Here is a 24,301-nt window from a genome sequence, read left to right as displayed (position 1 = left end):
TTTCACCAGCATTTTTAGAAGCTGGAAAAAGAAGGTAATATCTAATGTCAGCGAAGGCAGAAAATGAACTTAGTTTCTCATAAAACAACATATCAAAAAAATCAATCACAAAACATCACTGCCATTCTGGACCCTTTCTCTAATTTCAGTTGTTTACCCGCTGTAAGACACAGCCGAGTCCCAAAGCCCCCCATGGATTGCTTCCATTCTCCTCACAGATGAGAAGTACCACCACGTGCCATGACTGGTCTCAAGGCAGGCGTGCAGGGAGCAGCTGCCTAGCACTAATTCTTCACCAACTGGGCAACCAGCAGCAGCTTGGCTGTCTTTGAGGTCTTTGCATCAGAAGGAGACGATTTTGAGTCTCCTGATTTTTTAAGAACAGCAAAGTTTCCAGTATCTGTTTAAATATTGACCAAAATGACACAATGACCAAATACAACAACCTAGCAAATTGAGTATTTGCTCAAACTGTCTCCAGGTTTGGTAATACAATTATACACACATCACCACCCTTAGCCTTTACAGTATTTTACTGTGACAAGCCATTTGGTTTGCTTTACTTGTCAGTAAATCACTTCAGATAGCATTATCTACTTCTGGGGATCTTACTAAGAAGCTTACCAACAAAGTTTGAAACCAACTAAAAAAAAATTATAATTCTATAACAGCTACATTTTCTGGTCGAGAGTTTCTTACTTTTTGCCATGCATATTTAAAGTTCCATTGGTCTCAACTTTCTATCTATATTTCACCTTGTCACAATCTTGATACTCTAACCAGGAAACTGTAGCCGTCGGAATTCAAAGTATCTTCTTTGCTTGCTTTGATAAAGACTAAGGTTGAAGAATCTTCCACAACTATTATAATCTTTCAGACTGCTAACAGTTCCAAGAAGACGAAAAGAATACCAAGAAAAATATTCCAAACAAATCTCTGCTCATTTCAGATATACAGACAACAAGACTGAAGAAAGATTTCTTTCTTACTGTTCAGTTAAAACATACCCAACCACCAAGAGTTCTACCTGCAACTGCTTCGCTATCTGATGACATACTTCAATCTCAGACAATTGGAACAAAAGGTCCCCAGCAGAAGGAGAGTATATACATCGCAATGGGCAATAATCACACCCCACACCTGCAAATGTTGAACCAGGAATGGTAGAACCAGACACAGTTCCAGAGCCAGCTTTCTAGTTAGGATATGAAGTTGTCCCTAATGAAGCTGAAAGATCTAAAGGATGGTTCATTTCTGTTTTGAAGCAAGTTCTGCTCTCAGCCTTGCATGACACTGGCCTACAAGATGGCCACATGCCCTTCTATCTACCAGGCTGGATCAACAGACTGAAGTGCAAATGATTATCCAGTGACCCATCCCCAAACACATGTAAGCTCTTTTCTCTCTCTGTAGCAAAATGGCAAACCAGCCACAGGTCAATATGCTTAAAAAATACCCACACTGTTTTTTTTCTGAATTTCAGATAATCTAACATAAAACACAAAAGTAATTTAATAATTGAGGTGCACTCATTCGTGCTGTGAATTAACAACTTCTGCCTTAAGCACCACTTTTACCATCTCACTCAATCACTTGACACGCAATCACTTTGTCTACACGTGCGTGCTCTAACTCTGGAGCCCCTGGTCACCTAGATGTCACCAGTACCTACTGAAATCAGGCTGACCAGCAGCCAGAGATGCCCTCTTTCCAAAGTTATGCACCTTCCAGTACTGCATAGCCTTCTGAGCGCTGTAGTTTGGAAGCCATATGTACAAAAAGGAATAATTTTAGGGGCTAAATATGGGATAAGTACAGTCCCCCTCCCAGGGGGCAGTATGAATGCCCTGCAGGTAGGCTCTAAGCAAGAAACTTCCCTGCAAGCCCTGTAACAAACAGCAGCAGTAAGGGCTCATTAAATGCACTGAGTGCACGCTGTGTTAGCAAAAACCATCCATTGCTGGAAAAAAGTACAACTAAAACCACCAACAACCCTGACCTCTATAACCTGAGCTGCAACAAAGACACCAAAGCCAGCCTCCAAAAAAACAGGACACAAAACATGAACATAATTGCTTCTCCACAAAAAACCATGACATCATGAGAAGCCAGCTCTCACTGCCTACATGCACATCCACATAGAGCAGAGGGAAAGGTCCTTTTTCAGTAAGCATTAAGCAGCATCTAGACACGTTATTTTACCAAAAATTGAAGAAACCCTATCTTGCCATAAATGAACCAATATCAAGAGTCTTTCCTTGCTGCTCAGTTTTGATCATATCTTCTCATAGCGTTAAAGACAAGCTCAGCACATTCTTGGAGTTCAGAGAGTACTTCTGTGATCCTGATACACGCAGGCCTCTTCTCCATCTTGCTGAATTTCTCCTCTCCCTGTGCTCTGTGGCAGCGTGCATCCTAATAGGATAACTACAGCATCAATATCCCATCGGTATCAGGAACTGCCTTATTCCTGCAGTGAGGGAAGTCCTTCCTCTGTAAGACCCTTTGGATAACCCTTTGGATAGTCAGTACAGATGTAGTTGTGCAGGCACTCTTGGGGAAGCAGCAGACTGAAAGCAAACGAAACAGTACTTACATTCATGTAGAGAACACTATTCAGTTCTTCAAGATAATAAAATTAACACCTGTTTGTGGCTGAAACCCTTAAAACAGTGCAGAACTCGAACTTTGGAATTTTTTTCTTTCAGATTCCAAACAGTGCATGATGTTGAGAAGCTGCATGCTAAGAGAAATCTACCACAAAGCTTTCAGGCCCTACGAAGAATTTTTGCTACAGCACAGTTTGTATTACAACCTCCACAGGATCAGGAAGCCACTGACTAATTCCTCAGTAACCACTGCATGAGGGAATAATGGGACATATCACACAAGCTTTCTGTTTTCCACTGACCATTGTTGTGGTCCATATCACCAGCTCCACTGCAGAGCCACCTTTGTCCTGAGCCCAGCAGCAGCTGCACAGCTGCTGGGAAGGTGCCATGCACTGACCTCAGGGGCTGCATGGCCACCAACTGAAGCCATGCCACATGCTCATTTGCTGGGGAGCACTGTAAAGCGCCCTTCCTAGTGAATAAGGAAGCATTAGATGACTGCATTTTTATGTATAAATTTAGATGTATAAATATTTATATACATACACAAGTACGCATATATATGTGCATATATTCCTAGTAAAATACTTTCCACAAGTCTCAGCACAAGGCTCTGAGACATGGCTCCAACTGGAAGAGAAGCTGACAAAGGTCGTCTGCAAGCCCAAGAGCTCAGCATTCCCAGAACCAAGACCAAAATTAGCTCCACACCCTTAAAATAATCTCCTTCTACACACACATTTTGAGTTCAGCATTTCTCCAGCGCATGCAGACAACGCATTCAAAGGGACCCACTATAGCTGCTTTCTGCCCTGCCCACACAAATTCCCACTGTGTAACACCCTCTGAATGCCATGGGTAGTTCAGACCAGAAGCACTCCTTTCTCCAAACCGCCATCTGTTCTAAAAGCAGCAGAACAAAAATAGCAGGCATGAATTACAAACTGAGCTGCATGGGGGAATCCCGCAGGACACTACCATACCCCCATTGACAGCAGATCTGCCATGAGTACCCCAATCCAGTAATGGGGCTGATACCTCTACCTATGAGCATGTGTTCCAGGATGTCATTTCTCCCAGCACCAACTGCAGTCCAGCAGTAAAATAACACACCGGACACACACAGGTGCTAAACCAGAATAAAAGAATCTGGTATTCTTCCTGGAAAAAAGAGAAACAGATACATAACAAAGCCATGTGCCAAATGCACAAAGAACTTCACTTTTTACCCATCTAAAACAAAAAGCTGAACTGATAGTGTGCAGCCATAACAGGAAACCCACGCATCCAGTGACTCTAAGAGGTGCTTTTTTCCCCAGTCATCAAGCAGCAACAAAGCCTTATCCTCAGTGAAGCTCTCACACTGAGATTTCACCACGCCATTTATACTTTCTCTTTAGAGCAAGCACCAAAGGCTTGCTGCCATGCAAAAAAAGTAATTCTGAACAAACCTAAGTGCTACACAACAACAGCAAACTGCTCAGAAGTAACAGAACCAACCCCTTGCAGCACAATGGGGAGCAGGTAAGAAGGTAGAGGGGTGGAATGCAGAGGAACATTAAAAACAGCAGTCCCAGACTGGAATCTTTCTTTTTTTTTTTTTCAATCCCAAGAAGCATTCCTAAAGCTGGACAATGGGCCTGAACAATTTCTTCCCACGAGAGACGTTACAGCTTAATCAGAAAAGCCCTGATAGGAGTGTTCAGCCACCACCTCTGCTAATGCTGCCTTCACTCCTGGCTTGGAAGACTGAGTCTTAAGATGGACTACTGCAACTGTTGGTTAAATTTTGAAAACCCTCTCCTCTGCAAAACCTCCTCTCCTTCTTCCATCAGGCAACATCCTTCTCTCAAGGAAAAAATCCTTTAAGCAAAATGAGTCAGAGGCAAGCATGTGTTTGTGTGTGAGCAAGCAGCTACTAATTGGCCTGCTAATAGGCAGCCTCCACAGAGCTAAGTGGATGTCATTTTTCTTGCTACAGCTGGCAGCGTGACTGCTTTGCGAGAGCTTCCCATACACAAAAAGACTTTCTCCAGATATTTACTCTGCCAACCCAGCATAAAAACTCTTCCAGTTTAATGAGGCGATACAGACTTGAGAATATTCTTTTTCTATATGGAGCAAACCTGTTCTAGTTAGCTGCAGTCCCGCAGCTCTCTGCTAGCTCATCAACTACATCTGTTACAGACAACTTCCAAATTTCAGTGTAACGCCGAAGTTCTAGATTTTAGCACATTTCATCTGACAGCTGACTGAGATACTTCCAGCTTTGATCTAGCCTACAGCAAAGGAACAAAGCTCAGCGTTCTGCATTAAAGATGATCATGCTGCTCCACCGAAACGCTTCTCAGAGCATCCAGGTGACGCGCCAGCCACCACCGATTCCTTTAATGAGGGCACGGATTTTGTGCTGACTTCTGACTGCCTCTGCTACTTTTCCATAGAAACAAAGAAAAAAACCAATTTACTAATGCAGATGATTTTGTAAGTTATTTTAATGGAACGTAGCTCCCAGAAGAGAAGCACTCGGATTTTCTGTGATATGCTGTCAAGCTTAAAGAAGATGAAATTACATGAAATACCTCACTAAACTTATGTTCAAAACATTTAAAAAAAAATCAAAACTAAGGTAAGTATTTGGCATTTCACACAACGCTGTTCACCCAAGACAAAGCTCTGTCTTAGGGTAAACGCCTGGTCCTGTCTATCTCTTTCATTAGAAGATATAAGGAAAGTGTAAGGAAAGCCTCTTCACATCCCAGTACTGTCTGAGAATCAGTCACAACCATTCTGTTGCTTTGTAATACTATCTTATCACCTCCTCTTCCTATTCACTGAAAGGAAAATCTAATACATTTAGACTGCATTTAACAGATCCTTGTATTTAAGTCAACTAACACCTGTTCCCTTAGTAAGGATGAGAACATGACTAGTAGACCACCAACAGTGCAGTTAATTGACTGTGAAGATCGGAACACATTGAACTTATTTTCAGCTACAGATTCTGAAATCACACTGACAGTATTCAATGGGTCCATTATCTATAGTAACAGAAACTGAAAGCAGGAAATAATAGGGTAAGAACTGGCAACAAGTCACAATCCATTGAGCTTCATTCATTGCAAAGTCAGCTCTTCAAGCTCTAGAGCTACACCATCATGCAGACACTTGAAACATCACTTTTTAATCAAAAGCTAACACAAGCTAGATATAACAAGGGTCAGAGTACTGCTGGGGTTCATTCTTCCTTTTCCCTCCATCTCTCTGCAAAAAATGAAGAGCTTTCCTCTCACAGAAACAATCCATGTGTTTAACGTTTCGAGTGACTAACCCAGCCTGCTCCCAGCACTGCAGGGAAATGGGATAATCTTCAACATAGAGTAAGTTCAGGTGGTTTTGTGTATGAAGACTGTACAACATTTGGTTCAGTGTTCACAGAACAGCCTTCCATCCAGGGAACAATGCTATTTTCAAGTGATGCACAGATCTTCAGGTCATTTTCACTTCCAAGATGCACAGCAATCCGATCACTGTCTTTTCTCCTCAAAGTCTTTCCTGCTCCACGCATGGACTTTTCTGTGTATGTCAGGATACTCAAATAAGCATGTTTTCCCTTTATAGAGCAGGTGGGCATTTTTAAAGCAAGTATACACAAACCTAGCATGTTTTGTCAAGTACTGTCGCTGAATTTCTCATCCACAGTGCACTGCATTACTCACAATTGCTTCCTTTACTAGCTGTTCACTTTTAGAATCTCCCTAGCCGATGTAAAACAGCTCTGGAGCAGAAACTATACAAGTTCAAGCAACATCACCACCATTTCTGAAGCCGAGCACTTGCAAACAGTTGTCACTGGTGACAAGAGCAAAAGATTTCTTTCCAAGAGACAAAAAGCCTCACATCAGTGCTTCCCTTTCCAAACAGTACGCTTAAAGCACAAACAAACTCACACAACAGAACCCTATTAAACAACCCGAGCGGCGTTTCATTTGTTCAAGGTCAAGACTGTTGACTAAACATTTCTATACGCGATTATGCCAACTGTGTAACCCAAGACAGAAGAATTAATTCAATTCCCTTTCACGGCGCCATTAAGCCTCATGACTCTCAAACCTTACTAGGCTAGATGTATGCTGTTACTCAAGATGCAAGTGAGGTGATGCTTTCAGGCAGGATGTGCTTCCTGTTCAACTCTGCTCAACAAAACTGCTGAAAATCTCCAAGACACTGATTAAAAAAACCCTATAATCAACACCTGGTAGCACAGGAAACATTACCTGGAACAGCACTCATCTCTCCCACAAATGTAAAGGCTTTTTCCTCGCCTCTTCTGACCAGTGAATTTCTTCACTGATTTTCTTTTCAATTCATTTTGAATTTCAAAATAGTAAACAAGCGGATGAATAAAGTACAGACACCGCACGGTTCAATTAGTGGATACAGATGCATTGAACATACAGTGCACAGCCACCACAACTGTTCTGGAACCAAACTCTACTTTCATACTGAATGGTTAACATACAAAAAGCCCCTCTCCAACCAACTCGCATTTGCTCTGTAGTTTGTCTTCCATTTTCCTTGAAATCACTATTTTAACTATGCTTTAAATATGTAAGCAGAAGAATCCAAAGCAGACTAAGTGAGCAAATGGATCCATTACCATGTAGATGAATAATTCACCCACTGAATACCACAAATTTACCATGACACAGAAACAAGGCAGAGCATAAGGTACCCAGCTTCAGGAAAACGTCATTTAATGGCATTTTGGAGAAGTACCACCTTTTGCTGCATCAGAAACCGAAGAGTCAGCAGGCCATGCAGAAAGTAAGCAACTCACAGCACTAAAAGCACTTCAGACCAGGGCAGGTATCACATGAAGATTCTCTGGTTTACAGTGTTTTTTTAATGGTATCATAAGCACACAAAGCCAGCACAATGAAATTCAGACCTCTTCATAGGATGAATATATTGAATCCATCAATATAGACTCAATAGGATGAGTCTATATTGAGTCTTCCACCATTTTACATCTCACTGTAACAGCCAGTGGGCTGACTGATCATTTTTCATACGTAAGCATGATCAGACTAGACTAACTCGATGAAATTCTGTTTAATATTTAGATATTTAAATATGAATATTGAAAGCTATCAGTATAAGGATTCCCCATTCTCTCTTCCACAGGTGTCTACAAGTACCAGTGTGCATTTCAATTCCCAGCAGCAGATACAGATACACCTGGACCACGGAGGAGAGGGGACCAATAAACAGCAACACATTTGACTTGCTCCCTGCTTACACCAGTAAATGGGACTCTGAAGTATTTTAAGTAATGATTGATTTTCCTTGGCACCTTAAAGCTCTATCTGGTACATGCTGTATTCTTGAGAACACCCTCTTAGGCACACCAAACATCTTTATTAAGACTGTTACCTCAATTCTCTTACTTAATGCTTGGGATTCATTATCCAACAACCCTTTCAGACCTCCAGCTGTGACACATTTATAATGAAGGGCTGAAACTTCCAAGTAGTGTGAGCAGCTGGAACACTTTATACTATCTAAGCAGCAATGGCAACAGAAGTCTAATTATCAGAGTTAGAATTATCAAAAGCATTTAATGTCCCTCATCTATCTACTGTGTTTTAAGAGAAAGGCAGTCAACAGCAGTAACTCCAAACAAGACGGTTATTCATGGAGCAAGCTGGAAGCATGCTGATTTTGGGTTAGTCCCTAAAAATGAGAATGCTATGACCAATCTACTGCCCACACCCAAAGATACCCTTCAACACAAATCTCCTCTTACAGATGCAGCTATGTAACCCAGTGTCAGATGAATAACACAGCAAGCCAAAACAACGAAGTAAAACAGTCTGTCTGATGAAGATAATTAAATGGCATATCTCAAGAAAGCACAAAGCTGGCAAGGTAATACTTGGAATTCAAATGAAGATGTGAAGAACTTGACCAAATGAAATGCAGCAAACAGTGTTTTGTTTTGATGAGCGTTTGCATGGTTACACTGTTTTTACAATTGCCTTAATAAAAAAAACCCTCTGTCTTCAGAGTCCTAAGGGACCTCTGGATCTCTCATTCAGAGAATAAATGATCTCCCTGATGTTTCATTAATTCTTATGAAGCCAAGAAACTCTACGTAAGCAATAACTGACCTAAACTAAAGGGGGAGGTTTCACTACTGACCAAGCCACTAAGCTACATGTTAACTACAGGACTGTGGAGGATACAATCACTACTTAACTATTCTTTTTTTTTAAAAAGGTTTGTTTTCCTACGTTTTATGCACAGAACAGACCCAATGACTAGCACAAATCTCATGACAGATTTCATTTACTCTTCCTATTTTTATTACACAACACACACAACGCTCAACTCAGACCCTTCTACATTTGTAAGGTAACTAAGTGCCTTCTATTCTTTAATGATCTATTTGTTCTGTATCCTAGAAATCAAATTCAAAGCCAAAACACTAAAAGAAATCATCTTCTCTGTTTACATCACTGCAATCCAAACAAGTACTTGGCTCTGACTTCTTAAACAGCTCAGGCCAAGTCGATGCACATTTAGCAGCTCTATCAGCTCCTAAATTGTCCGTCTGCAGCTTGTCTTTCTAAAGAAGCAATGCTTTAATTACGCAAGGCCTTCAGCAATTAACCAAAACCTAAAAACGTGGTTTAGCAACAGACTTTTTAAGTAACAGCACATGCAGTTTTTCATCCTACAGGAACTGCAAAAATGTAAGAACATGTCATATTAAGCATTGATTTTTAGAACTATTCTTTTATACAAAAAGCAGCAAAATGCTGCAGGAATAACAATTCATTAGACAAAATGCACAGATAGAAATCACAGTGTAAACAAGTAAAAAACTGAGAGCAGAAGTTGGTCTAATAATTAATCCAAGCATCACACCATTCCTGTATAAATATGCATCTCTTCAACACTTGTGCATGAAAGCTTCCAGACAGTACAGGAGCAAATCTATCAAAGTAATGTGCAAGTTTATAAGGAATATGAACATGTATATTGTTTAGAATAAAACCTGCTGAAGTCCTAACATGAGAATTCCCCTTGTGGTTTTGTTTGTGGCACTAGAGGTATATTACCAGTACATTATAGAAGCAATAAGGAAGAAACCATCTTAGAGACAGGAAGTTCCTAACTCAGCCCTCATCTCTAGTTCAGACTTGTGACTGTGGGCAAATCCCCTCACCTTTCTTTGTTCCTCCACTTACAAGATAATGATTTTCCCTAAGGGGACGTGATGTTCTTCTGATCAGTACCAACTCTGACACCTCGTGAAGAACAAGACAAAGACAGACAGAACTGTTTGCTCTCATATGATCCTACATAACCATTTATGCAGCATTTTTACTATTTGCATCAGGAGTGGCAAGGCAAATATGACAAGAATTAAGGCCAAAAAAGGCTCTACAGAGAGAACACAAAGTTAACCGGCTTTCAGTTCCTCAACATAGCCTTGGAGTTCTGTAACATCTGTGTTGATGTTGCTCAGGAACAAAGCAGCAGTAAATGCAAAATGTCATTTGCTATTCAAAACAGAAGAAATGTTTCCCACATCATTAAATGAAATCCCTAGGATCTATTTCCTTTCATTCCTGCTTGTAACTTGTACTTTTCTGTGCATTCTCCTTCAACTTGCCTCTAGTTTGAGAGCTAGGTTCTCAAGCACATCTAAGATGTCCCACTGCTACTAGTGCAAACTAACCAACCTGGGCAACCATGAGCACAGAAAGCATAAATCAGATGAGAGGAGGGGAAAGGTTTCCATCCTCATAGCCAACAGAAAAACACTCAAAAACCAAAATCCATTCTGAAGACTACCAGGAAAATGTGAAAAGAGGAATTCATCTTCCTTCCTTGTAAGTAGCTAGACAACAAGGAGGAGAAAAAAAAGAACCTGCACCATAGTGAAGAGGAAAATACAGGACAAAGACATCTCTGCTGCAGCAGAAAGACAACCAGGGACAACATCAGCTGCGGCAGTGAAGTGTTGTTGCTCAGTATCACTGTGATCTGGAAACCAGACTCAGACTTTCAGTTTAAGGTATTAGAAGTAGGCAAGCATACTTCAAACATTTCAGGAAGCAGCTGTTCATCTGGGATATTAACAGCTTCTAAGCTAAACCTACAAAAACATTTGAGGAGAAGCCTTCCAAAACAGATGTCAGCAAACCCAGCGATTTCTTAGGAAAAAGACAACATCCTAAGCAATCAATGAGGTGACTGACTGCGTCTATGTCTCTAATTAGCCCCAAATGCAAAATAAAATGTTTACTAGAACCACTTGTAACCTGACACACTTACAACTGCACACTTTGGCAGGCACAGAGCATTCATAGTGTCAGTTAACACAGCACTGCCGACAGCTGCGACTCCTTCGACTTACGGTAACCTACTTATCTTGAGTATTACGGAGGCAGAAAATAGCTACAATAAAATCAATATGCCCCAAGGTTAAGAAACTAACAGTTTCAAGATTGAAGACTTAAAAACAATGCTGTAAAACCACAGACAAGAAATACAACCTCGACAGTTACACAAAATATTTTCCCTTCCAACCTACACTGCAATTTATTTAGCTAAAAGTGAGATGTTCACCTGACGCTGTGCACACATCTACAGCTAAAACAAACACACACCTACAGCTAGGAAGATACCCAAGCCCACACAATTAACATCTACCTTTGTTAAAGCATGCTCATGTTGCTCCCAGACATAGGACAGGGAGACTAATTAAGTAGCTGGATAGGGACACAGTCTCTGGTGTTTGCTTCTCTCCTCCACCCACAGGAAAGCTGTACAAGTACTTCCATAGGGGGTAACATTCTAGTTAATAACTTACAACTCTGAAAACCCAAATAAGCACATCCTCTCCAGAGTCACTAGTTTCTACTGAACACCCACCTAAAAGTTAATTCTGCCTTCATCAGCTAGCAAAGTTTTGCTTTTCTATGCTGACATATAAAATACTGACATCTAAACCAAAAAGCCTTCAGATGAAAATTACACACTCATAATAAGACCACGTTTTCCCTTTCAAAGAGAGACCAAGGCTTTTAACAGATAAAGCTAACATATTCCTTTATTATTTCATGCTGCTTTACCACTCAAGGCTGTCCAGGAGTTTTACATTAAAAAAACCTGCACACGTACACCCCCATTCCAACAACTGTAACGTTAGCATGTTTCACCAAAACCCATACACAAGGAAAATAACAAGTAGATGGCACACTCATTTCTTTGATTTGCCTGCCAACATCTGGCAAAGGAAAGATGGCTTCAGACTGTGCTGTACTGATGTGATACTGCTCCAATCAAGTTGCTTTGCTGTATGACAATTGCACTCTTGGCCACTCTCCCAACAACTTAGCTCAGAACTACCAGATTCCAAAGTACTTGCTCAGTGTTTAACTACTTCTGGGCCCCCAGAAGTTAAACCGATAATTTCCTTGAAAAAGGAACGACTATTTGCAGTCCAAAGAGACACAGCACTACATGTTCATGTACAATGAAGTGCAGGAATGGGTGTTCTTAGAGGATGCAAAGACCAACATGAAAATGAGAAGAGCATTAGACCAAGTGCCTAAGAGCTAAACCAACTCTTGGCTGTACGATAGACACCACTGTCAAATTACATGGTCCTTAAACTGTAGTGCCAAATTCTCCATCTACATGAAACAGTGGAAAGTGGGTGAGCAACAGCAAAGTCCTAATGTTGCTATTTGCTACTATGAGAACGGCACTTCTCCTTGAGTATACTGAAGTAGCACACTTGGTACCATGCACGCTTCCTGTGTACACAGCACTGCAAGTCAGGCTAACAGCACTTCGTGCAGTGTGTTACACGAAACAGTATTTTCACTTGCACATCCATGTAAGACAAGGATCACGTGCTAGTATCCAAACTCACTCCTGGTTTGGGCTCCATCATTGCACAGAACACAGCTACGCCCTATAAAAAGCAAAACAACACTCTACTTGCAGTTTATCTGCCTGCATTAGGCTTGAAAGCACTGAATATAAATCCCAAGCATTAAAGCATAACCTCCCTCTTTTCATTACTTGGGGATGACAACTTTTTTCAGCATCACACCTCCTGCCATTCTGAAATCACATTTGAAATAAGGCAGCCGTGCTTACTTCTGGGGCTGTCATAGAATCACCATGGTTGGAAAAGACCTCTAAGAACATCCAATCCAACCGTCCACCTATCACCAATATTTTGCACTAAGCCATATGTCTCAGTACAACACCTAAATGTTTCTTGAACACCTCCACGGTTGGTGACTCCACCATCTCCCTGGGCAGCCTGTTCCAGTGCCCGACCAATCTTTTGGAGAAGTATCTCTTAATGCCCAGTCTGAATCTCCCCAGTGCAACTTGAGGCCATTCCCTCTTGTCCTATCAGTAGTTATGAGTGAGAAGAGGCCAACCCCCAGCCCACCAAAACCTTTCAGGCAGTTGTAGAGAGTGAGAAAGCCGCCCTGAGCCTCCACTCCTCCAAACTAAACAACCTCAGCTCCCTCAGCTGCTCCCCATAATGCCTGTACTCCAGACCCCTCTGCAGTTCCAATGCCCTTCTCTGGACATACTTCAGGGCCTCGATGTCTTTCTTGTAGTGAGGGGCCCACAATCAAAGACGGTACTTGAGATGCAGTTTCACCAGTGCTGAGTACAGAGGGACAATCACTTTCCTGTTCCTGCTAACAACGCTATTTCTGACACAAGCCAGAATGCCACTGGGCATTCTTGGCCACCTGGGCACACTGCTGGCTCATATTCAGCCAAGCACTGACCAATACCCTCAGGTCTGTTTCCTCTTCACAGTCTCCCAGCTACTCTGCCCCAAGCCTGTAATGCTGCCTGGGGTTGCTGTGGCCAAAGCTCAGGACCCAGCACTTGGTCTTGTTGAACCTCATCCCACTGGCCTCAGCCCAGCAATCTGCCCAGATCCCTCTGTAGGGCTTTCCTACCCTCATCAGGGAGATCAACACTTCCAGCCAACTTGGTATCATCTAAAAACCTACTGAGGGTGCACTCAATGCATTCATCCGGGTCATCAGTAAAGATACCGAACAGGAGAGGCCTCACTACCAACCCCTGGGGAACACCACTCGTAATCTGTTATAAAACAGAAAAGCTGCACATGGCTTTTCTATGCATTCAGTCAAAATCAAAGTCAAAGTCCTCATGTTGCTTTTTTCTCTCCCTGTACCTTCCAAACTTAAACAAGCTATATTTGCTACTCATATATTAGCAAAGCAAAGCCGTGTTTGAGACAGAGTAAGAAACAGGCACAACTTTTAAGATCAGCACAGATTCAGTAATGTTATACCCTGAAAACTCAACATGACCAAGCCCAACTCAAAGTCCACAAGTAGTATTTCCAGACTACCTGCCAGCTTCTGATCTATCCCAACAACTGACCTGGATTCCTACTGAAAGCTAAATAGCAGTTCTTGCAAAAAGCAGCAATGCTACATAAACGCTAAACCAATGAAGAAACCCAGTAATTAAAAGCTTCAGCTTCCTGCAAAAGAGATTGCCACGCCACAGAGTCATGACAGAAGTGACACTGCACCAGCTACACTCATCACATTGGAGATTAAGCTGCATCTTGCACACTGCAGAAACAGGATCTCTAAGTTAAGTTGGTCGGTACCCCATACTGCATTTAATCACTTTTCACTCAAGTTAACAGACCCACTACAAGGGCACTTCTCCCTGCAGAGCAAACATGAGAGAAAGCAGTGAATGCTGTACATCAGCACACTTAAGAATGTGCAGCAGCTTTCTCAATTGCAAATCCCCTACATATGTAACTAGGAAGAACTAAAAATCGGGGTATGAAAGCGTCAGTGAAATGGGACTTGAGAAAACAGAAGGGCAAGAGAAATTTCTGCATGTCAGGAAGTTGATCTATCTGAACTAGTGGTTTAAGTGCAATTGCTAATATACCTAAGACAGAGAAACTTTCAAGATGATTGTAATTTTGAGAAGAAATTTGATGAACTTAGTGCATCTCTTTCCTGGACATGACATAATGCAGACTTGACCACAGTTGTGATGACAGTTACATCTTAAGATTCCCCTTCCCCCTCAGACAACTAATTGGGGAAATAAAAACTCTTCCAAGAAAATACATTTGTCATTTAAAAAAGGAAATGAAACAAGACCAACAGCATGACAACCTACAAATGCAGAGCACGTGACCTCAAAGAGCAGGATGTGTACTCCTCGCTAAAGCAGCTTTAGGACTCAGTTTGGACAGTATGAAAATGAAAGACTAACTAAATAATGCAAGTCATAAATTAAGTGCAGGCTCAGTTTAAGCAGAACGACCCAGCTTGCATGCTCACTCCTTCAAGAGTTTGCCAGTACTGATTCCAGGAAGTTGGAGCATAAGAAGGATTATACAAGAAAGGATGAGCTTCCAATCTTAGAGAGAAACTTGAACTTTTCATTTGTCCTCTGTGCTCATAGAAACTGATGATCTAACCATCGTATTAAAAAATGAAGCAAACATTCTGTGTAATACAAACACTTACTAACTTAAAACCAATAGCAATTTCAGATGCTTTTCCCCTCCAGGTTCTTTGGTCCTAGATATAAAGTCATTCGCAGAAAAGCAGCGCTCTGAGAACTCCTGGGAACCAGCTGCACAAGGTATTAAACAGTTTCTCTGAAGCAAGTCACAAATACTCCACCTCCGCAAGCCTTCTGGTGGGATGGTCAGAGGGGTAAACAGTGTTCAGACCTCATGACAACAGACTCTTGCTCCCTGCAGAAACCATCAGGAGACTCCTTTGCCAGGACCAAGGTTTTTGGTAACAGTCACCCCCTTCCTGCACCCTATTCGAAGTACACAAGCACATTCTTCATCCCTACCCAGGGTCACAGGCAAACAGTACCTACTGGATGATCCTGAGAAATCCACTTCACAGCAGCTTACCCACAGCCAGATTAGCATTCCCAGTTTGTGACCATAATAACTTATTGTTGTTTCTAGAACACCACTTCTTACAATTTAAGGATCTTCGCTGAAGATTGCTCCAGGTCCACCAGTACCAGCCCACTATAGAAGCTTACAACCACTTAGCAGCAGTGCTATTCTTTTTTCACAAAATAAGAGTATTTTCCAGATGCAAGTTCCAACCCTTTAACTGCTTTGAAAAAGTATGAACTCCAGATGGTCTAAGCTGGACCAATCCTTTCCCTTCTTTCAGCACGGGACTAAGTCTCAGCTCACTGGCTTGAAGGGCTTCTGCTTAAAGAACAAGGGCATGCATGGATTCCTGCCTCTTTGTGTAGTAACTCCAAAGGAACAAACACTTCGTAGCCCAGAAGAAGGGGCTGCCATCTGACATGAAGTTAACCCCTTTTGCTGTTGGACTACATAAATATAGCTTAATTAAGAAATCACAAAGTGGCCAGACACAACACTGACTGGCCCAGGCAACAGCAGAACTACCAGCCAGAAGGAGTTACTGAAACAGTGGTACTTGAAATACCAGTTCAAGGCATGCAAGGTACTGAATGACAGATTATTAGCTGTACCACAGAAGAAGAAAAACCAAAGACAAATCCAAAACCAAGCTAAAAAGAAAAAAAACCTACACAGCAGCTTTATTTTTTAAATATAATTCCATATACCCTATGATAGCACTGATCAATTCTAAATAGGAAATACACTGGAAGCAGCATAGTGGGCATCTTTCTGTGCTTTCAAACTAAGCCTATCTGAGACTACTGCACATCATCCCTCCCTCCTTCCTACTAATTTCTCTTTCTTAAACATCCCAAAGTGCCTCTCCCTGCTTTATCTGCACTCAGTGAAAACACACCAACACAGTAACTTTGCACACAGTGCCTACTATGCCCATCTTTGCCTGCTAAACCTAAAGACACAAAGACAGGCTCAAACCTGGAAAAAGCTTTATTTCCTCTGTTTAACACACAATTCCAAGACCTCCTAAACAATCAGGGCAAGAATAGAACTAATTTCTAATTTCAAAATACCTTTCAATGTCTATCCTTACAGTCTCCAGGAAGATAAGCTTCATTGTTTTTCTTAAATACATTTCTGAATTGTAAGTCAAGGCAAAAAATGAAGTAGTATCACACCCTAATGTAAAGCCACAACATTCTACCTCCTTCTTATATAAATCAGAAATATCCTAGCAAGTTGCTTGGTTTTGCTTTCCTTTTCACTGTTCATAATATTTACTGTTTTGCCTTTGACATTTGAGATTGATTTGAAATGACGTTTCATAGTTTCCACATTCAGTTTGCTGCAGCTGCTGTGCTAGAAAGCCTTTTTCAGTACTGGAGCTGCCCCATAACTAACTTTAGTGTTGCCAGCACATCACCCAATCCTTCGAAGAGACAGACTTCTCCATATTTGCATGAGATTTAATTTCCCAAAGTTAGGCTTCATTGCACACACTCTTGTGCAACAAAAAGATCCAAGCAGCAGGCCTTCAGTCTGCCCGCATCACCCGTTCTGCATAGTTCCACTACCCGCCTCTGCTTCAGCCTCATACTTTGCAACAATGAGAACTCACTTCCTCCATCAAAGCTTAACCCAAATTGACCGTTTTTCCCCTATCTCTGAATAACATACCTCAAAAACAAACAACTCCATCTAACAACGTACTGAGCCCAGGGTTACTGAAGGTAAGAGGTATTCAGAAAAGAGTCAGCACAAAAGAAACAAGATACTACTTAACACAGCTCTTGAACCTTTGTACCTACTTCACTATGTAAGTTTGCAGTGCTTTTAGATAGCACTATATAAATCACTTATGCAAGAGAACTACTTTATAATGCAACGTGGCTTTGCCTTTAAAACATTACAATAAAACAATGCTGTCAAAGACTACAGAAGTGAGCAACACCTGTACCAACAAAGGAAACACACCAAAGGTTAAAATTAGTACAGCCTATGACATTACAACAATGAGTGTAGTTATGGCTTGAGCCCTTTGGCATCACTTCTGCTACGTGCTCTACTTACAGGAAGCCTCTATCACTTAGAAAGTTAGGTCTCGGCTTTCCAAGTCAATTCAGAAGCAAAATAAGGAATGTGTTGGGGGTAAACACCTGGAATCCAACAGACATATCATGCCATTAATCCTAACAGCTAGTAAAAGAGCCTCTCCATACCACAGAACGTTGCTATGCATCTGTATTGAAACAGGCTTGTTAAGTTGGTTACAGTCATTAATGTACTAACAATGCTTCTTGTTACACGATCTAAAGCTCTAATATAAGTCTCTCAAACTCGCTCATAAATTGTATGTCACCAGCACTGAATAACTGGACCTACGTGACAAGCCCAAGCAGCTCAGCAGAACTGGGTTTCCATAGAATAAAGCCAGTAACATGCAGAGGGATTAAAGAACAAAAATGCTGTTGCTCTTGCCCCAAAGGAGAGGGGATTATTAAGCAAGATTTATAGTAAGTATTAATATCGGACTTTAATATTACCAATACATCACCCGCCAACAATTACTACTAAGTGTAACCACACCGCAGGAAACCATGACTGTCAGGAAGCAACTCCCAGGTAAAAGGAAACTTTTCATTCATGAACTGCTGCAATGTGTCAGGAAGAGCAGGGCTGAACAGAAAGCTCACAGTGAGTGCCCCATTAGCCCCCAGCACAAGCTTCTGTCCCAGCAGCTCGCCAACAGGAGCACTGCTCCTCTGTGGCTTTTCACCACCACCTCACCCGTGTGGTTACAACAGCCACCTGCGCTCTCCTTCTGTTCTGAAGCCCTTTCGGGTTGAATAGCTCTGCCTTTGAAGACCTCCCCCGAGGGGCAACAGACTGGCACTGCCCTGTCTCTTACCAGCTCTTTTCACCCACCTTTAAGTGGCCACACGAAAGCTTTTCAACTCTTGCTACTTCTGTCCCCCCCAAAAAGGAAGCACATTTCCACAACTCTCAACCGTTTCAACGCGCGTTCACTGCAAGCTACAGAACGATCTGCACCGAGAAAACTTTCAATAAGAAAAGCTGAACCGAACAAAACTGCGTGCAACCCTCCAGCTGCGCCCGCTGGGCTCCTGTGCAAACCGAGGGGCATTCCCACCGTCCTGCAGCAGGACTGCGGTGCGGCGGGGCCTGCGCCGGGGCCCACCGCAGCTTTCTGGGCACGCAGGTGCCCCCCCAGCCCGGCCCGTCCTACGGCCCCAGCGTTACCCTCTGCCAGCAGCTCCTCGGCGGTGACCTGGTGCCGCCCGACGGCGAACACCCGGCCCAGGGCGGCCGCACCGCCCGCTCCTCCGGCTCCGCCGCCCGCTCCGCCGCCGCCGCCGCTCCCCTCGGCCTTGGGCATGCGGGAGAACTTCTTCATGGCGAGCGGGGCCCCGAGGCGGCCGGAGATGGGGAGCTGCCCGCTTCACATGCCGCCGCTCCTCGGCCGCTCCCCGCTGCCTCTGCCCTACGCGGAGAGGAGGAGGAGAAGGAGGAGGAGGGAAGGAAGGAAGGGGGCGGCGCGCCTCTGCCAGAGGAGCCGTGGAGGCACTGCCCCGCGCCGCGAGGGGAGGGATCACCTCAGGGGAGGGAGCGGAGAGCGCTGCGGTACACCGCGCAGGCGTAAACCCGCCTCCTACCCTCGTCTCGCAGGCAGGCGCGCGGCCGGAAGTGACGTTTTCAGTCCCGGGAGGCGGGTGGGCGGGGCCGAGCGTGGTGGTTCGCTCACGTGCGGTGCGCGGGAGGTTGTCTGTTTGTCCTCTCAGCGCCTCGATGAGGGCGGTGGGCGTGGGTGTGCTCGGTGAGGGCTGCGCTGGGCTTCCCGTAGGAGGAATAACTGTACAAGAAGGGGCGGCGAGAGTAAATTCCCAGCAATGGGTCTCCACGAGTGCCCGAAACAGTGAGTAGCAGTTAACAGGCTAAAAAAGTGTGGTAAGAATGGGTGCTGTCAGCAGTGTTTGTCACAGTTCCCTATAAACAGCATTGGGGAAGTACCCATTTCCCAATAGCTTGTCTCAAATTTCGAATTCAAGTTCAGGCTGAAACCAGATGTCAATCTGACCTGGTTTTCATACTGAAACAGTGTCTCTGCTCCTCCCAAAATAATCACACAAGAGTCTTACAAGAAACATTTGTCATAGATTACAAAAGACCTTTAAGATCACCGAGTCCAACCACCAACCCATCCCCGCCATGCCCACTGACCACGTCCCTCAGTGCCACATCTCCACAGTTCTTCAACACCTCCAGGGATGGTGACTCCACCGCTTCCCTGAGCAGCCTGTGCCACTGCGTCACCTCTTTCTAAAGAGATGAAATTGTTCCTAATATCCAGCCTTAACTTCCTCGCAACTTGAGGCCATCACCTCTCATCCTATCACTCTTATCTGGGAGAAGTGGCTGACCCCCACCTTACCACAACATCCCTTTTATCCCTAAAGTCTTCCCATCTCAAGAGTCAAATTAGTTTTGGCTTAATCATATGGCTGTACTTCACATTAATACCAAACGATAGTATTTCTCTGTTGAAGTGACAACACATCATACCTTGAAAGCACAGACACAGCTATTCCCACTATAGTCCCTTTCTTCAGTTGTTCCCATCCTCTTTGTAATTGGAGATCAATTTTTCAGCAGCATAGAGAGAATCTAATCCTCAGTTTTCCTTAGAAGATAAAGGTACTTTGACTGCAGATGAAAGGAACAGAGTACTGAGGAGAATGGCACATCCTCACAGTGATGCATGCCTGTGCTTCTTAGAAATAAACTTTTAATTGTCTTTGGAAAAAGAAGAAAAGCCGACTTAAAAGTGCATGCATTTAGTGACAGCAATGAGTACAACTTTGCTTATCCTCAACTAAAAGTGAAATATTTTCTAATCATTGCTCTGAGAGGGTTGGATTGGAGTTTTTGTTTGGCTCATTACTTTTATTGATGTTGGAGGCTCCTACCCCCATATGCTTCTGTACTTTTTAAGGTAAAAGATTAAATTATTGCCAGAGTTATTTAAAGGCTGGACAAACGAGCACTCTTGTTATACAGGGATTAACATTGCTAATCTCTGTCTTTGCATGTGAGAAGATGTAGAGGTCAATTACTTCAGCATAGCCAGCAGATACTCACATCACTATTGCTTACAGAGCTGCGGTGATGGACATGGTGATTAACTCCAAAGATGATGGACGTGGCCAGTAAGGCCAAAGAGCTGCAGCACAGCTAAGTTATGAAGCTCCACAGCTGTTTAATTGGAAACTTGGCACCCAAATGGTCTATTTCTGTGACTAGCCAGCTCATTATGATGTGGTTTTATGCCAAGAAATATGTTTGCTTTGGTTATTTAAAAAAAAAATGGGCCCAATCCTCCAAATGTCTAAATAAGTCATAAACTGAATGCAGAACTAAGCCACTGACTTTGATTTCTTTGTCTGAGCAGAACTGCATTTTGTTATTTCTAGAAACTATTTTGATTTCAAGAAAGGGAGAGTTGGGTGAAGCAACGCATCGGCACAGGCTGCCCGGGGAGGTCGTGGAGTCACTGTCCCTGAAGATGTTCAAGAACCAAGGTTAGTGGACATGGTGGGGTTGGATTTGGTGATCCTAGAAGTCTTTTGTAACCTTAATGATTCTGTGATTAAGCCTTTCACTCAGAGTCTGAAGCACAAAGTAAACTCTGATGTCCCTTACTGAAATGAAACTTCCTATTTTGTTTCAGGCAGAGAAGAGATGGTTCAGTCTTCCACAGCTGCAAGTAATGAAGTAAAACCAATCTACATACATCTGCTCAACACAGGGACAGTACAACAAGAACTTTGCACTAATACCACAAGTAGAGAAACTGAAAACGTTTTAAGTCATTGAAAGTGTGCACAAGTAGAGTTAAGTTTTGGGTAGATGTGAAATAATGGATGGTCTGAAGAAATATCCAGGGGCAACTGACAGAAAATCAGAAAGTCAGGAGAGATCCACTGCAGAGGGAGAGAAGTAGGGGGGGAATGTTAGTAAAGAGGCTGGGTCAAAGCTGTGAAGTCAGTTATCATGGTTTGTTCATAATGTTTGGGTTCATTGCTTTTTTTTCTCTTTTTTAATTTTTTTTTTTTTTTCATACTAACTAATGGTTATGTTTTAAGCCTTCAATTCTATGATCAGAGCAGAGAGTCAGCTTTCAGTACTGGAAAAAAAAAACAACAACAAAGAATAAAGGTCATTTTCTGCTTTTTATGACTATGAAATCAATGGTGAACTTTCACTACATGAAAACAGAAGAGAAAAGGTCCCAGTGGCATGCTGTGTACATTTGTTTCCATCTCTATTTTGGTAGATTTTTTTTTCTTTGTCTTGCTTGGGGTCTGTAATGCCCCCCAATATTTTCTTCCTTTTTCTTTCTTTTTCTTTTTTCTTTTTTTCTTTTTTTTTTTTTGAACAGCATAATGGTAGACCCCTAACAGAACATAAGCACATCTTGCCTTTATTCAGCACAAAACACGCATCTTAAATCTTCTCTTACAGTTAGGTTCACAAAAGCAAACCTCAAGTTTTTGTTGGTGTTGTTTGTTTTTGTGATTTTTTTTAGCACAACAGAAACCACATCCTCAGAATCACGATAGCATGTCATGGTCTGTCTCACTGGCCTTATTTCAGAATGCTGCCACACCTCAATTAAAAAAAACTAATAAAATTAAGATAACTACTTACTCCACTGTAAAACACTTTGAAGACTTATAGATGAAGGCATTAAGTGAGAACAACTTGAAAATGAAACATCAGATACTCTGTACACACTCATCTCAGGCTTGGTGTTTGAGGAGTGACGATTTAATCCTCTTCAAACTGCTGAACAGTTCAAATGCCTTTCATCATGATTACTATTTCTTGTGCATTTCTCTTCTTACATCTCTCCCCACTTTTAACTCTTTCCTCCATGCAGTATATAAATTGGTTTTAAATCAATCCCTTAAGAATCAAACAGTTTTCTGTAAAAATGTGACGTGTCCCTGACAGCAGTTAAGGAGAAAGATGAGTGGAAAACTTTTGTGGTGTAAATATTGGTCGCAAATCTCTTGCTGTTTCTGGACAAACTCTTTACATGCTGGTCACTCAAGCTGAGCATTAGAAAGTAAAGAAAAAAAAACTAGTTTTCTAGAAATCTGTTATTTACGTATTAAAAGTCTTTAAAATATCATTTACTTATTCTTCACTTTCACTGAAAACATAGATCTGTGCCTTTGTTACACAGGTGCTCAGCTGTTCAGCATTTATTGCAGTAATTAGGTTTTTGGGTTGATGTTGTTATTGGTTTTTTTGCCCTTGAATATGTGAGGGTTAATCTGTTCTGTAATATTTTAGTCCATTTGAACAAAGCACTGCTGAAGCGGTTTTCCTGATAAGCACTTAGGTCTTTTTTTTCCCCCTCTTTTATCTTCAGTGTTGCATATTTGTCCCATGGAAGCCATAAGAACCATCATTTGATACAGCAGAAGTTATACAACTGGCCTATCTTAATACTGTTTCTTAGTTTTGTACTGGTGACTTTGATGAAGTTTGCTCTAGAGAAATTCACTAAAACCAGACAAAATGGTTTAAATGAGCTAAGAGCCAGGAAAGCTGTAGGAGACAACTGGTTTGGCTTTGGATTCATGTTTGTTTTTTCTAGGATCAAGTCATATCACTCCTCTGAATCAGCAGTAGTTCTGAGAGGCTTTTTGTTGTTGTTGTTTGCTTAATGCAATTACAAATATCACTTGCTGCAGCAGGAAAACACAGATCACCTCTGGAGCAAGTACATAGCTGAAGATCTGAACAGCACTCCAGGCCTTACATTGACCCAGGGTCTAGAGGCAAATTGGCATCCTTTTCAGTTTTTACAATTTGTTCTAATCAGAAAGTAAACAAAAAGGAGTAGTGGAAAAGAAACTGCTGATTTCTGACATTAAAACAGAAACAAACCTGCAAGTGATCTAGTGAAGACGCACAAGGGCAAGAGAGAGCCAAATTCAACTTTGGTGACATCTGGTGCAACTCCCATTGACACTGAGGTCAAAAGTCCCTTATTGCAATGTGAGATTTGGCCACTTGTAGTATAGTTGAGTTTGGAAGTGTGTTCTGTGCAACACTGCAGCAGTAAGAAATCATTGAAAAGCCATGGCCTTTAAGGTACAAAAAGTTGTTTTTTTTGCCTACAGTTTTTATTCAACTTGCAGACTTATATTTGTTCTGTGATGAATTTAATGTACTTCTATTCCACATGTATTTTTCAAAAAGTAGAAAACTGCAAATCTATCATTGGTCATTTCTTTTGCTACAAATATTTCTGTGCATACACTCATAATCTTGAAGGAGAAATCTGTGGAACTGAGAGCCCAGGAAGGAAGAACATCTTTTTTGTTTGCAAGTGAGCAGTCTGTGCTGATGTACACAAACATGGAAATTATGTAATAAGCACAAGAGCTGTATCACATCTGGTGGACTTGTACTTGTAGAAGCTCGTGTAAATTCAGAGTTGTTGCTCATAATTCAGAAAGATTTTGCAACAGATAACTTCCTTCTACAAACAGTTATCTAAAAGTGCATTTCAAGTAGTATTGATTATGAAGTCCAATTTCATTTCTGCTTAGATAAAACAAGGCTTCTGGCAAGTTGTTTATCCAATATCATGTGCATCCAAGCT

The 24,301-nt window shown here is 42.1% G+C and overlaps 1 protein-coding gene and 1 long non-coding RNA gene across 4 annotated transcripts in view; one reads left to right on the top strand and one right to left on the bottom strand.

Annotated features, from left to right (window-relative positions):
* The window catches only part of BMP2K (BMP2 inducible kinase), a 61,030-nt gene extending 41,924 nt beyond the window's left edge, over window positions 1-19,106 (bottom strand). For 2 of the 3 annotated variants that reach the window (XM_004941088.5, XM_004941089.5), the window contains exon 1: window positions 18,865-19,106. In XM_004941088.5, coding sequence (XP_004941145.1) covers window positions 18,865-19,018 — 154 coding nt within the window. In that variant the 5' untranslated portion in view covers window positions 19,019-19,106. Of the gene's footprint in view, window positions 1-18,528 lie in introns of all 3 variants that reach the window. The other variant, XM_046941294.1, reaches the window with a different exon arrangement.
* A 230-nt stretch (window positions 19,107-19,336) lies between these two features.
* On the top strand, window positions 19,337-23,782 carry LOC121110557. Its single transcript, XR_005859880.2, has 3 exons — window positions 19,337-19,537; window positions 21,093-21,200; window positions 21,350-23,782. It is a non-coding gene; the product is annotated as an uncharacterized LOC121110557 (long non-coding RNA).
* The last annotated feature ends 519 nt before the right edge of the window (window positions 23,783-24,301 follow it).

This window comes from Gallus gallus, chromosome 4, assembly GCF_016699485.2.
Source record: "Gallus gallus isolate bGalGal1 chromosome 4, bGalGal1.mat.broiler.GRCg7b, whole genome shotgun sequence".
In the NCBI taxonomy this organism is placed as follows: domain Eukaryota; kingdom Metazoa; phylum Chordata; class Aves; order Galliformes; family Phasianidae; genus Gallus; species Gallus gallus.
Note: the sequence above shows the minus strand (reverse complement) of the source record. Positions and strands in the feature narration are given on the sequence as shown.